Raw genomic sequence first — 14,452 nt, forward strand, 5'->3', positions numbered from 1 at the left:
TAGTTTTTTTAATTTACATATTGAAATGTTAGGACATTTAAGTAATCAAATGTTTAAGACATAAAAAGTAAGACAGCTTTCTTTTCCCTATTTGCTTGAAGACTGGTTAGAAAGGAAAAACTCCTTCTTTAGAAAGATAACATGTTGATGGCTGAATGCTATCAACTACAAACGACAAATGTCTCTTCATAGACATTGTATTTTCAATGCAGTTCTCAGTCCATCTCCTCCCATCTGTTCTCCTCTTCCTGTGGAGGTCTAAGCTTGGGGAGGAGTTCCAACAATGCCAGGCATTGAAGGAAGGGAGCACTGTGACACAGGATGACGGGTAGCTACATACAGATGCCTCTGGGCCTGGATCTTGGGGCCCCTCCATTTAGTTTACACCTCTGGAGTCCCCCATCTCTCCACTATGCACTATAGCAGGTTGCTGTATAACCTCTCAAGCTTCATTTCCTTCAAATCTAAAATAGGCACAAATGTGTCCCAACCTCCTAGTGCAGTTGTGACAAATAGATGACATAAGGCACATCAAGCAATTAGCACTGTGCCTGGCACACAGCACATAGGCAACAATTTGTAACTAAGTCTGCAGTAATAAAAACTTTTCATCTAAAAGATGACTTTACAGTATCACTTGACAAATACAGAATACACAGACTACTGTGCCAAAAAGAAAATTATCTTTTAAAGTAACTCAAGTTAAATGTGGATGAAAAGACTGAATGGAGCCCAGCTTCTTGACAGAGGACTTTCAGTCTCTGAATTCAGAACGAATATATTATTATAAACAGCTTCAAAAAAAAGACCATGGACTTTGGAGGGACATTTTACAAGACACCCTCTGTGAGCCTCAGTCTCCTCACCCATAAAATGGGAATAAGTCCTTTATCATCAGGCAAAACTGAGGTTTTAGATGTTATCTGCAAAAGGCCTAACATATCTTACACAACAGCAGAATGATTTTAAAGCAGATGGTATAAGAAAAGTCATCAGAGGGATTATTCAAAGCTGGAAAAAATTTTAAGAGAAAACTTTCCATCATCTGTACTTTATTTTTCTCTTTTTTGTAGCATTCTGACATTTTCTCTTCTAATCAAATGTGTTCCACTTAACCTTACAGAAGTTGATTTCATTTGATTATCTCTGTATCTTCTTCCAGTCCCTCCATCACCTTTCAAGTACCTACCAGTGGCTTGTCCAAAGACAGATAATAAATTGACACCTGAAAAGTCCAACTGCAGGACAATTTTTACATCACTACAATTCAGCCTGAGGAAAGTGACTCCCTCCTCTGTAAAGAGGAAGAGAAGAATAGAAATGTTCCTGGACCACCAACTACTTCTTTAACCATCAATGGGAGAAATTTCAGAAACAATATTTTGCTTAGCTTACTTCATTCCCTACCAAGATAAGAGTGACATCTGAGAATAAGGCTTACCTATTTGCACCATTTCTTCATTACCAGCCTGGAAAGGAGGGGGGAAAGTAAGAAAAAGAAACAGTTACTGGGTTTCATCTTATCACCTCATGCGTTTTATTTCTACCATTAATGCTTTTCAGGAGCTGACTAATCAGGCGACGCCGGAGACTGGGATTGGTGCCTAACCGCTGCACCCTGGTTTGTAGAAGGTTCCTGTGCCGGGGAGCACGAGCCAATGCAACAGCAATTTGGGACAGGGTGTCGTTTGCTCGTTTTAACTTTTAACATTTACGAAGCCAGCAAAAATAAATCCTGACGCTCAGTATTCTCTTTGGAAAACTCCAGATATTGGGTCAGGAGTAGAAAAGAAAGTCTCCGAATTTATACGTGCAAAACAGAAGTCTAAATCCTGATTGATCAGATTTGAGGTCAGGCAGCAACTAGAACGAGTCTCTTACTTTTTCACCTTATGGTCAGACCAAGCAGACCAAGAGACGCTACAAAAAACTCACGGAGAAATTCTGTACCCAGAGCCTCAGCGGCCCTGCGCCGCTGTGACTGACTACACAGGGCTCGGCTCGTCCCGCCGAGCCTTCTCAAGGACTCTTCTGAGAGCATCGGGCTTCACCTTGAGGCTCCAAAGGGTGGGGGCTGGGCCGAAAAGAAACAGAGCAGTACTCAACTTCGCTTTAAAAAGAGGAGGAGTTGTGTAGAGGGGGAGGGGAGAAGAGCTGCCGGCGCCTCCAGCCTCTCTGCCCAGGAAAACGCAGGGCAGGAAACGTCCCCGGGGGCCCCCCTCCCCAACTGTCAAACCCCAGCCCGGCCGCGGTACTCCCAGGACACGTGTCTACTGGATCGCTCCCTGTCCGGCCCAAGGATTTCCTGAAACCCCCGCCTCCGGCTGCCCGAAAAAAGCTGTGAGTCAGTAAGCAGGAGAGAAAGCCCCGCGAACTCGACTCCGGCTGCTGCAGTCGGAGCCCTGGGATCCTGGACCCAGCGTCCAGAACTTCATTCAAGCGCCCACACCGCCCTCCGGAAAAGGGAAACCCAGATGGCCCGGCGAGGATGCGAATTGGCTGCAGTCGGGTCACCGGGAATTGTTCGGAATGCCGCAAAGTGAAGCCCGAGGGGTGACAAGCCTGGGCTCCCATGCAATGTAACCCCCTCCACCCCCGAAAGCCCCGCACGCTGCGCCCAGCCCTCGAAAACACCGACCGTGAAGGCACCAGATAACAGGGAAAGGGTGGGAGCGGGGGAGGAGGAGAGAGAGGAGGGGAAAGAGGGGGAGGAACTGTTTCGGGGAAAAGGTTGGGTCTGAGTTTTTTATTGTTATTATTTTCCACTTACTTGTCCATCAGCTGAAGTCTTAACCTCTACCAGAGCGGCTGCTATCAACCAAAGTGACAGGAGAACCATCACGAGCCGAGTTCACTTTTCAACTGCTGGGCAAAGCAAATGCCCAGAGCAAAACCTTCCCCCCCAAAGTAAGTTTCTTGGAAAAAAGGAAAAAAAAAAAAAAAATGCAGAATTGGAAAAAAAAAAAAAAAAACCTGATCTTCCGTGCTTGGCTTCAATGAAAATGAAATCTGAGCTCTGAGCCTGGCCCCCTCTGCTCTGCAGTTCTTTCCACTTCACCTTCTCACCCCGTCCTCCCAAACAGAGTGTTCAGGAGAGAAGGTGCTGCGAGCCGGGCACGGGCTGCGCCGGCAGAGGCGGGGGGGAGGGACGAGGGGCTTCCAACTATCTCTGTCCGCAGAGGCTTTTTTCTAGGCTTTTCGCGCACCGCGGGTCCCTAAGGTTAGCGCTGAGAATGCTTGGGTCCCCAGGAGCACGGCAGGGGGAAGTATTAGCGAGAGAGACGGACGAGCGAGCGGGAGCGGGAGAAAGAGGCAGGGAGACGGCGCCTCCGCGACTCGCTCCGAGGTGGGGGCGGGAGGAGCCGGAGGGGAGGAGGCAGGCGGAGGAGTGGGAGGAGTGGGCCGCTCGCCGGCTCCCGGGGCTCGCCGAGCGGTCGTCTGCTCGCTGCCGGCGACCCGCGGGGCGCTAATAAGTCGGCCCGAGCACCCCCCTCGACCCGCGCCCGGGCGGCCCCTCCCGCCGCGGCGCCCACGTCACGCGGGGCCCGGGCCCGCGCCCCCCGCGCGCCCGCCGGGACGGCCCGGGGCGGGCGCTGCAGGCGCGGGGAGGCGTGGGGAGAACGGTCGGTGCCCGCGGCCGGCCCCAGGCAGGGTCGGGCTTTGAAGCCGCACGGGGGCCGGGTGGGGAGGCAGGGCGGGGGCGCGGGGGGCGCTTGGAGTGGCCGGGGTTTATCGCCCGCACCGTTCCCCATCCCGGAATCTTCTTCCCCGCGACGGGGCGGAGCAGATCTCGGTGGCGACCCCAGGGGAGCCGCTGGCCCCGCCTGGAGGGACCGGCTTTGAGTTCATTCTAGGAATTGGGAGGGTCCGAGGGTCGGTCCTGGGCTTTAGGAAATTCACCTCCTGCTACCCTGCCTGCTCTCCCAGCCAGGTCTCCCGGGGAGAACCGCCCCCCCAACCCCCGCCCAGCCCGCGCCCCAGAACCTCCAGGTTGTCACGACTCAGTTGTCTCCCCTCCGCACACCAGCCCCCTACCACGATTGGTGGGGATGGTTCCTACCCTGGTTCAGTTCTTGTTTACGCCGTATTCGTTTGTATTAGTTTTAAACGTTGCCATGTCTCTTCCTTGAGTCACCCGGGTGCTTCCGTTTATCACTGGAGTACACAGGCCTAGGCGTCTCTTCCTCTCAACAAGATTAAGTTATCAAATGATTTTTGCCCTTTGTGGCCTGGACCTTTCTGGGAGGAGATAGCGCCAACCTGAGCTCCGGAGACTTGAGAAGGGTTTGCTGGAATCCAGGGACAGGCCCTAGGAATCCTAGGGCAGACTCTCATGGGCGCTTTCCAGGAAGCAAGAGAGGTGGAAAAGGGAATATTTCCAACTTCTACTGACCGATTTCTGACACTCCCTCCCCAGCTCAGACCATGAGAGAAGAATGAATAGGCACAAATTTAGGTATAATTTTCAAGACTTCCACTGGAAGGAGTCTCAGAGACTTGTCTAAAATAACATGTGTAAGAAGTTACTGGGTGTTTTGCTAAGAAATGCTTTGGTAAGTCATATTCCTTTTCTTCTCAGAAAACATGGTGTGAGTTTAGAGGGAATACTTCAAATTCATTATTTAAAGGTTGCATCTTTAGCTTACACACGGAGGGGTTTGTGTTTACTGCTGTGTTATCTACTAAGTCTTCTCAGACCCTCACACATTCAGGTGAGAAACCAAACAACTGAATGGCCCCACCAGTAATGGGTTAATTAGTTAGTGATTAGCTGTGAATTATAATTAGACTGCAGCGCTGAAGTATCTCTAAATTACTTTTTCCTTCAATTAAAGCCTTAAGCATTTTTGCAACCTATCATTGACTTACTGTCTGGGAATGATTTGCTGAATTCTGTGCCTATTTTTCTTACTTATTAAAAAGATAATCTCATGATCTATAAATAAAAATTATGTCAGTCTTGCCTGGAAAATCCCATGGACAGAGGAGCCTGGTGGGCTGCAGTCCATGGGGTCGCGACTGAGCCACTTCACTTTCACTTTTCACTTTCATGCATTGGAGAAGGAAATGGCACCCACTCCAGTGTTCTTACCTGGAAAATCCCATGGACGGAGGAGCCTGGTGGGCTGCTGTCTATGGGGTCGCACAGAGTCAGCAGCATACTTGACAATGAACTTCCCTGGTGGCTTAGACTGTAAAGCGTCTGTCTGCAATGCAGGAGACCTGGGTTCAATCCCTGGGTTGGGAAGGTCCGCTGGAGAATGAAATGGCAGCCCACCCCAGTATTGTGGCCTGGAAAATCCCATGAACAGTGGAGCCTGGTAGGCTACCATCCGTGGGGCCGCAAAGAGTCAGACACGACTGAGTGACTTCACTATGCTGACAATTGGGGCTTCCCTAGTAGTTTAGCAGTAACGAATCCACCTGTAATGCCAGAGACCCAGGAGACATGGGTTCGATCCCTGGGTTGGGAACATCCCCTGAAGGAGGAAGTGGCAACCCACTCCAGTATTCTTACCAGGAAAATCCCATGGACAGAGGAGCCTGGTTGGCTACAGTCCATGGGGTTGCAAAGAGTCAGATACAACTGAGCGCATGGGCATACACACACACACACAAACACACACACACACACCACACATACATGCTAACAAGTATATTAGTGTACAAATCAGAAACTCTGTGTTCTAGGCCCAGTTAACAGCTGTCTGACCTTGACAAATCACTAAGACTCTATTTTGGTGTTCCCTCTACGAGATAATTCAGCTCTAAAATTATCTAATTTTAAGTAATAACTAGTATTTTAGTTAGCCATGGGATTACAGTTAATTTACTACAGTTCAAGCATTTGTTATCATCATAATTCCTGCATAACAAGCAATTCATGCGACTTTCATAAAAGGAATGGCTTTAGATGTTCTTGGCCAAGATCATGGAAAGAAATGTATTCTACGCTGTGCCCCAGTAAAAATTTTCACGATTCAGTGCTTACTGCAGGCAACCCTGATATTTTCTATCCTATTTGTTTTACTTTGTTTCCCACATACTGTTTGGGATCCACTTCATTGATTTCACAACCCAATGAGTTCATGACCCTGATTGTGACAAACATTAATTTGAGAGTATAAAATAAGGTTTATATTTCTTGGATTCCAAATAAGTTGAATTCTTATTAATAAGTTTCTTCCAATATACAAAGTTTCCCAAAGTATGTCCTGGAATGTTAGATGTTTTACCAAAAAAAAAAAAAAAAAAGAATTCTCTGACAGTTTGTAAAATGCTCATATGAAGAAAATGAAACGGGTTTCTTTGTTTCAGAAATACATAGGGACTTTAACATCCTAAGCTCATAGAGAGTCTTCAAGAGAGGGAGTGTGCTCTGGTCCTCTTACTGACGTAATCACAGAATGCTTTTTCCTCATGCTTTATCCTCTGAGGAACTCACTTGCAGAAATATCATCACAAAGACCAATTACTAGAGTAAAGTGAACTTTGAGATAGGTAGGATTCACATACAGATTCCATTTTAGTGTTCTCAACTCTAAAACCAATTTACTAATACTGCTTTTGCAAAATTTGTGAAAATGAGCATAATTTTGCATGTAAACTATGGAGAACATGGTCTAGAACATTCAGTTCAATTCAGTTCAGTCGCTCAGTCGTGTCCGATTCTTCGCGACCCCATGAATCGCAGCACGCCAGGCCTCCCTGTCCATCACCAACTCCCGGAGTTCACCCAGACTCACGTCCATCGAGTCCGTGATGCCATCCAGCCATCTCATCCTCTGTCGATCCCTTCTCCTCCTGCCCCCAATCCCTCCCAGCATCAAAGTCTTTTCCAGTGAGTCAACTCTTCGCATGAGGTGGCCCAAGTACTGGAGTTTCAGCTTTAGCATCATTCCTTCCAAAGAAATCCCAGGGCTGATCTTCTTCACAATGGACTGATTGGATCTCCTGGCAGTCCAAGGGATTCTCAAGAGTCTTCTCCAACACCACAGTTCAAAAGCATCAATTCTTCGGTGCTCAGCTTTCTTCACAGTCCAACTCTCACATCCATACATGACTACCGGAAAAACCATAGCCTGGACTAGATGGACTCTTAGTTGGCAAAGAAATGTCTCTGCTATCTAGGTTGGTCATAACTTTTCTTCTAAGGAGTAAGCGTCTTTTAATTTCATGGCTGCAGTCACCATCTGCAGTGATTTTGGAGCCCAGAAAAATAAAGTCTGACACTGTTTCCATTGTTTCCCCATCTATTTCCCATGAAGTGATGGGACCAAATGCCATGATCTTAGTTTTCTGAATGTTGAGCCTTAAGCCAACTTTTTCACTCTCCACTTTCACTTTCATCAAGAGGCTTTTTAGTTCCTCTTCACTTTCTGCCATAAGGGTGGTGTCACCTACATATCTGAGGTTATTAATATTTCTCTTGATTCCAGCTTGTATTTCTTCCAGATTAGTAAGGACTTAAATGAAGGATTAGTTAGGTGAAACTGTATGGCCTACATATAGAAAGCTCATTGATAATGAAATATGGCAAGTTCTAAGAAAAGTAGAAAAATATAAACAGCTAAAATATTATGAACTTTTAAGTTTACCAGAGATAGCATTAGGAATAAAAGGCAAAGAAGTTATCAAGTTCCTGTCACAAACTGACCCCTGCCCGCCTGCCTCACATCGAATCTCTGCCGTTCCTTGCATGTTTCTTTGCCCTCAGCAGCAGTGCCTTTTCACCACGTGCCACATTGCACACCCACACACTTGCTTATATTGATTTTTCAGTTTTAAAACCCTTCCTCTTCCTGTCCACAAGTCAAAGAAAGGCACATTAGGCAGGAGATGCTAATATGTGCTCCATAAAATACTAAAGCAATACTTGTGAGTATGTTTCCTTCCAAAATATGTTTTTTAAAATCATTTTATTTATTTAATTTTGGCTGTGCTGGATCTTCACTGCTGCACTAGAAACTTTTCTTGTGTAGAGGCTTCTCTTGTTGCAGAGGACAGATTCTTGGGAGCCAGGGCTTCAGTAACTCCAGCACGTGGGCTCAGTAGTTGTGGCTCTCAGATTCTAGAGAGCAGGCTCAATAGCTGTGGTGAATGGGTTTAGTTGCTTCTCAGTATGTGAGATCTTCCCGGCTCAGATATCAAGCCCATGTCTCCTGCATTGGCATGTGGATGCTTTACCACTCAGCCCACAGGGAAACCCTCAAAATATGTTTTAAGTAAAGAAATAATTGAAAAAGTAATCGTGTGTATGTAGTCTCCCTAATTGTGAAGTCATCCTTTTTAGGACTGAAGTTTCATGAAATCAGTTGATACATGGATATTTTGACCTGTTCATTCTTATATTGGCAACAAATAACTAAGCAGAGAGTTGTGTGTGTGTGTGTGTATTTTCTGTTTTTGATACTGACAAGTCAATGTTGTCTATCTTTTCATAACTTAACATTTTAATACTTAATGTTTATTGCATATTAAACATAAAATTTATTATTTCTTACAGTGAATAATTCTTTTATAGGTTTGTTGTTTCTGCTGTTTATCTTTCCCACACTTTTTTGTTTTTGAGAGTTTTTTTAGAGCAGCTTAAAGTTCACAGCAGAATTGAGGGGGAAGTACAAAGATTTCCCATACCCTCCCTGCCTCTGAACATGCATAGCTTACCATGTTATCAACATCCCCAAAAATGTAACAAAAGAGTAGTACATTTGTTAATACTGATGAACCTGCATTGACACAACATAATCACCCAAAGTCTACAGTATACATGAAGGCTCACCTTTATCTTTGTACACTGTATGTATCTGAACAAATATATAATGACATGGATCCATCATTATAATATTATACAGTATACATTAAGGCTCACCTTTATCTTTGTACACTGTATGTATCTGAACAAATATCTAATGACACGTCTCTATCATTATAATATTTGCAGAGTATTTTCACTGCCCTAAAAATCTATCCTCCACCTATTCGTCCCTCCTACCCCTGGCAACCACTGATCTCTTTTACAGCCTCCATAGTTTTGCCTTTTCCAGAATGTCATGTAGTTGAGATCATACAGTGTGGAGCTTTTCCAGATTGATTTCTTCCACTTAGAAATATATATTTAATTTTCCTCCATGTCTTTTCATGACTTGATAGCTCATATCTTTTCAGCACTGAATAATATTCCATTGTCTGAATGTACTGCCATAATTTATCTATTCAACTACTGAAGGATAACTTGGTTGCTTCCAAGTCTTGTCAGTTATTAATAAAATTGCTAAAAACATCCATGAACTGGTTTTCATGTGGATGTACATTTTCGACTCCTTTGGATCAATACCAAGGAGCATGATCACGGCATCATATACTAAGAGTATTTTTATTAGCTTTGTAAGGTACTGCCAAACTGTCTTCCAAAGTGGCGATGCCATTTCACACTCTCACCAGCAATAAATGAGAGTCCCTATTCGTACTGCATCTCACCAGCATTTGGTGCATCCTGTTCCATATTTTGGCCATTGTAATAGGTGTGTAGTGGAATCTCGTTTTTTTAATGTGTATTTCCCTGATGACATATGAAAAAGAACATCTTTTCACATGCTTATTTGCCATCTGTATATTTTCTTTGGTGAGGTGTCTCTTAAAAGTTTTTGGGCCATTTTTACATAGAGGTTTTTTGTTTTCTTGTTGCATTTTTAGAAGTTCTTTGTATATTTTAGATAGCAGTACTTTATCTTTATTTTTGCACCAAAAAAGACTTTTGTAAATATTTCCTTTAAGTCTGTGGCTTGTCTTGTCATCCTTTTGACCTTGACTTTCACAGAGCAGAAGTTTTTATTTTTAATGAAGTACTTTCCCACACTTTTAATATATTTAATAACCTTCTGGCAATATTGATTAAATAGATTATATTTTTTTCATTTTTTCATATAGTCAAATAAATGTGAGAAACTCACTACTTAACTTTGTTCCAAATGTAAGTACATAACTTTACTACATCATAGTTGACTAGATTTATATCCACCTCCCTCTCTAAACTGCAAGATCCTTGAGGGCATTGACCTCTGCTTTATTCACTCTCAATTACTTCTGGCACATTTCCATCTCACAGAAGTTGCAGAGTGCTTTAACTAATATATCCCAAGCAAGTCTGGGGAAAATCATGCCCTTTTTTCCCAATCTAGTGTTAAGTTGGAGAAAACTCTTGAGAGTCCGTTGTACTGCAAGGAGATCCAACCAGTCCATCCTAAAGGAAATCAGTCCTGAATATTCATTGGAAGGACTGATGCTGAAGCTGAAGCTCCAATACTGTGGCTACCTGATGCGAAGAACCAACTCATTTGAAAAGACCCTGATGCTGGGAAAAATTGAAGGCGGGAGGAAAAGGGGACAACAGAGGATGAGATGGTTGGATGGCATCACCAACTCAATGGACATGAGTTTGAGTAAACTCCAGGAGTTGGTGATGGACAGGGAGGCCTGAAGTGCTGCAGTCCATGGGGTTGCATAGAGTTGGACAGCACTGAGTGACTGAACTGAGTGTTAAGTTGTATCCCAGGTCCTAGGGATCTTGTTACCTAGAACTAACACAGGGAAATATTAAAGCAGATACAGGGGACTGACCATGAAAACTAAACTATCTCCTCCAACATTCCACCCTCTATAGCCTCAAAGAGCACAGCTATAAGACTTGCAAAATGAGGAAATGGGATGGGTAGCAGCACATATAGAATGACTGTTGATAATTGAGGACAAGAATCTTTTTCTCATATAGACTCCTTCCTTGTTTTATGTAATTAATATGGACTTTTTGTTTGTGAAGCACACTATGTATCAGTTCACTTCAGTTCAGTCGCTCAGTCGTGTCCAACTCTTTGCGACCCCATGAATTGCAGCAAGCCAGGCCTCCCTGTCCATCACCAACTCTCAGAGTTCACCCAAACTCCTGTCCGTTAAGTTGGTGATGCCATCCAGCCATCTCATCCTCTGTCGTCCCCTTCTCCTCCTGCCCTCAATCCCTCCCAGCATCAGGGTCTTTTCCAATGAGTCAATTCTACACGTGAGGTGGCCAAAGTATTGGAGTTTCAGCTTTAGCATCAGTCCTTCCAAAGAACCCCCAGGACTGATCTCCTTCAGAATGGACTGGTTGGATCTCCTTGCAGTCCAAGGGACTCTCAAGAGTCTTCTCCAACACGACAGTTCAAAGGCATCAATTCTTTGGTGCTCAGCTTTCTTCACAGTCCAACTTTCATATCCATACATGACCACTGGAAAAACCATAGCCTTGACTAGACGGACCTTTGGTGGCAAAGTAATGTCTCTGCTTTTCAATATGCTATCTAGGTTGGTCATAACTTTTCTTCCAAGGAGTAAGCGTCTTTTAATTTCATGGCTGCAATCACCATCTGCAGTGATTTTGGAGCCCAGAAAAATAAAGGCTGACACTGTTTCTACTGTTTCCCCATCTATTTCCCATGAAGTGATGAGACCAGATCCCATGATCTTAGTTTTCTGAATGTTGAGCTTTAGACATTACTCTTAATATTATTATTTCTTTAATCATGGCATTAGATTGATTAGGAATTAAGATGCCAACATTTCATACATATGAAATAGAGCCTGGCACACAGCAGACACTCAAAGAATATTTATTGTATGAATGAGGGAGTGAATATTTACTGTATCTACTTAACAGGAGTTTCTCTGGTGGCTCAGATGGTAAAGAATCTGCCTACAATGTAGAAGACTTGTGTTTGATCCCTGCATGCGGAAGATCCCCAGAAGTAGGGAAATGGCAACCCCACTCCAGTATTCTTGCCTAGAGAATCCCATGGTCAGAGGAGCCTGGTGAGCTACAGTCCAGGGAGTTGCAGGGTCAGGCATGACTGAGTGACTAACAATAACTAACTTAACAGAGTGAAATGAACAGGTTTTAGTTTCCTCTTACTATCACAGAATAAGCAGTTTTCATCTTGGACCTTTTTTCTTACCAGAGTTTTGATACTCCCACTGAGAGCACAAAAATTAAATAGGAAAATTTATTAATATAAGAGTCTAGAAATTAGAAATGGAAAAGCCTTACTAGGTAATCTAATTTGTCCTTTGGCTAGCAGCTGAGGCAATGTTGTTCCCACAGCCTTTTCCTACAGAGGAAAATCAGTATCTTACAAGGGTAAATTGGGACTTCGGGATTTTTATTCAATCATTTGCTTTTAGAAAAATAATTTCACTATGGGACAAAACGTGAAGAAAAAATATTTATCATTTGTCTCTGTTTTCCCTTTTTTTCTTGATTTAAGAATATTCATTTCATCCTTATCTTTGACTGTCACCATAATTAGCCTCTTTCCTTGTTAAAGTTTGGCTTATCAATTAACATGTTTAACTGTTTATACTCAACTAACATAAACAGATAACTTTGTCTACCCTCCATTGTTTTTATAATTTTCCTCTTTTTTCTCAAGTCTGTGGAATATTTGTGCTTGGAAATTCTGAATGATAATAGAAAATGGGGTTTAAGCAGAAATAAGGGAGGAATTAAAATTTAAAATTCATCCAAATGTTCCTTGATATGATTCCAAAAGGGTTCCTGGACCCAGTTCCAACTAGCGTGTGTTTGGAGGCCTCCCCACATCAACAAGCAATTCCGGGGCACATGCAGGCTGTCCAAGAATTCAGTTCAATTCTGACACTATGCATCTAAAGGTTGCATCAGATTCCTCAGGTAAAGAGCTCAGTCTTACTAACTCTTCTCCACTTCAGACACCAAAGGGAAGCCCAGATTGTTACCTGTGCTTCTAACTGATGGGCTAAAACTGGAGGTAACTATGACCCCCTACAACTCAGTATGCCAATCCCAAATGTAGATTATTACATGTACCTCTGACTGACTTGCTATAAATCAAGAGGTTCCCACCACTTCTCAGGTTTGAATACTTTGCTAGAATGGCTCAGAGAACTCAGAAAAACCTGTTGACTCACTAGATTACCAATTTTTTATAAAAAGGATACTAAAATACAGGAATCAACAGCCAGATGAAGAGATCCTAGGAGAAAACACAGGAAAAAGGCAGAGCCTCCAAGCCCCCCTCAGACCCACCACTTTCCCCATTCTCCATGTTTAGCAACTCAGAAGCTCTCCAAACCCTAGAAGCTTCGTTACATGGGCATGGTTGATCATTGGCCGTTGGTGATAGATTTAGCCTCCAGGCCTTTCCCCCCACTCCCACAGGTGGAGCAAGCAAGACTGAAAGTTCCTCTCTAATAACATGGTTCTCCTGGCAACTGGCCCCCACGTTTGAACCAGATCAAAAAGTCACCTTTCCAGAAGTGTTCTGAGGAACTAAGTATGAGAGACTAAATATTATTTCATTGCTCCTTTTGCTCAGAAAATCCCAAGGGTTTTGAAAGCTATAAGCCAGGAACTATGGATGAGAACCAAATATATGTGAGAGGACCAAATATACATTTCCCCTGTAAATTACAATTTGGCAATGACATGACCTAGTAGTTATACCTGTTTTTTATTACAGAAGCCGTCAGAATTATCATCAGATTACTTTGCATTGATTCCATGGTTTTCCTCTTGGTAGCTCAAGGAATTCTAAACTAGTAGAATTTGAGATAAAACAGATGAGTATGTAAAGTTATTGAACAGAGTTGACGTATTCTCATGGAGAGACAGAGGTTCAAAATCAGAGATGTGGCAAAGTGCTTTTCACATGGCAGACCATTCCATAAATGCACAATAAACTTAGTTAACGGACTCCTACTAATTATACCAACACTTGTATTTTGAAGTGCCATCAAATTTGTTGACTTCAGAATTGTGCTTTTTTTTTTTTATAACTGTCAATTCAATGCTACAAAACATTTAGGAGGTACCTCATAATACCCTTTGTACTGTGAATTAATTACCATTTTTAAATGTTAGAATAAGATTCACCATTTTCAATGAGGCTCAGTAGCCTTTACTGAGGGAGAGACTTAGCAAATTAGCAGTTAAACTGCTCATAAATTGGATTCTTTTCTAAGAGGAGAATGCAGATTACCTTCCAGTCAGAAATTTACTTAAGTGTTCTACGTTTACACTAGAGTCAAAGCAAGATGAAAATGGTTTCTATGGGAGCAAAACTATATTAAAATTACATACGAGAGAACCCTTCTACTTAAGACTTATTACCGTTAGTTAACAAAGCAATTTCTGTAGTAAACTTGATTAGATTTTGAGATTAGGATACTCCACTTTTTCCATGCTGTCTGAAAGCAGAGAGTCAGAAGTCTTCTGGGTATTTAATCCAATGACTACACAGAATACCACAATTCTGCTATATTGTGAGGCACAATATATTTTGCACATCTTTACAGTTTAAACTAACAGGGAGAGTTTATATTTTATTACCAATTTTCTGAAACCTCATATTATTTATCCATTGACTGGAAGTCTTCACAAAAT

General features: G+C 43.1%; 1 protein-coding gene across 1 annotated transcript in view; it reads right to left on the minus strand.

The window, feature by feature from the left end:
- Positions 1-3,325, minus strand: part of ADAMTS3 (ADAM metallopeptidase with thrombospondin type 1 motif 3) — a 291,428-nt gene extending 288,103 nt beyond the window's left edge. The window contains exons 1-2 of the mRNA XM_042251505.1: positions 2,771-3,325; positions 1,442-1,469 (exon numbers count right to left, since the gene is read on the minus strand). Of these exons, the coding sequence (XP_042107439.1) occupies positions 1,442-1,469; positions 2,771-2,839 (97 nt within the window). The 5' untranslated portion in view covers positions 2,840-3,325. The remainder of the gene's footprint in view (positions 1-1,441; positions 1,470-2,770) is intronic.
- Between the last annotated feature and the right edge of the window lie 11,127 nt (positions 3,326-14,452).

The sequence above is a fragment of the Ovis aries genome, chromosome 6 (assembly GCF_016772045.2).
Source record: "Ovis aries strain OAR_USU_Benz2616 breed Rambouillet chromosome 6, ARS-UI_Ramb_v3.0, whole genome shotgun sequence".
Lineage (NCBI taxonomy): Eukaryota > Metazoa > Chordata > Mammalia > Artiodactyla > Bovidae > Ovis > Ovis aries.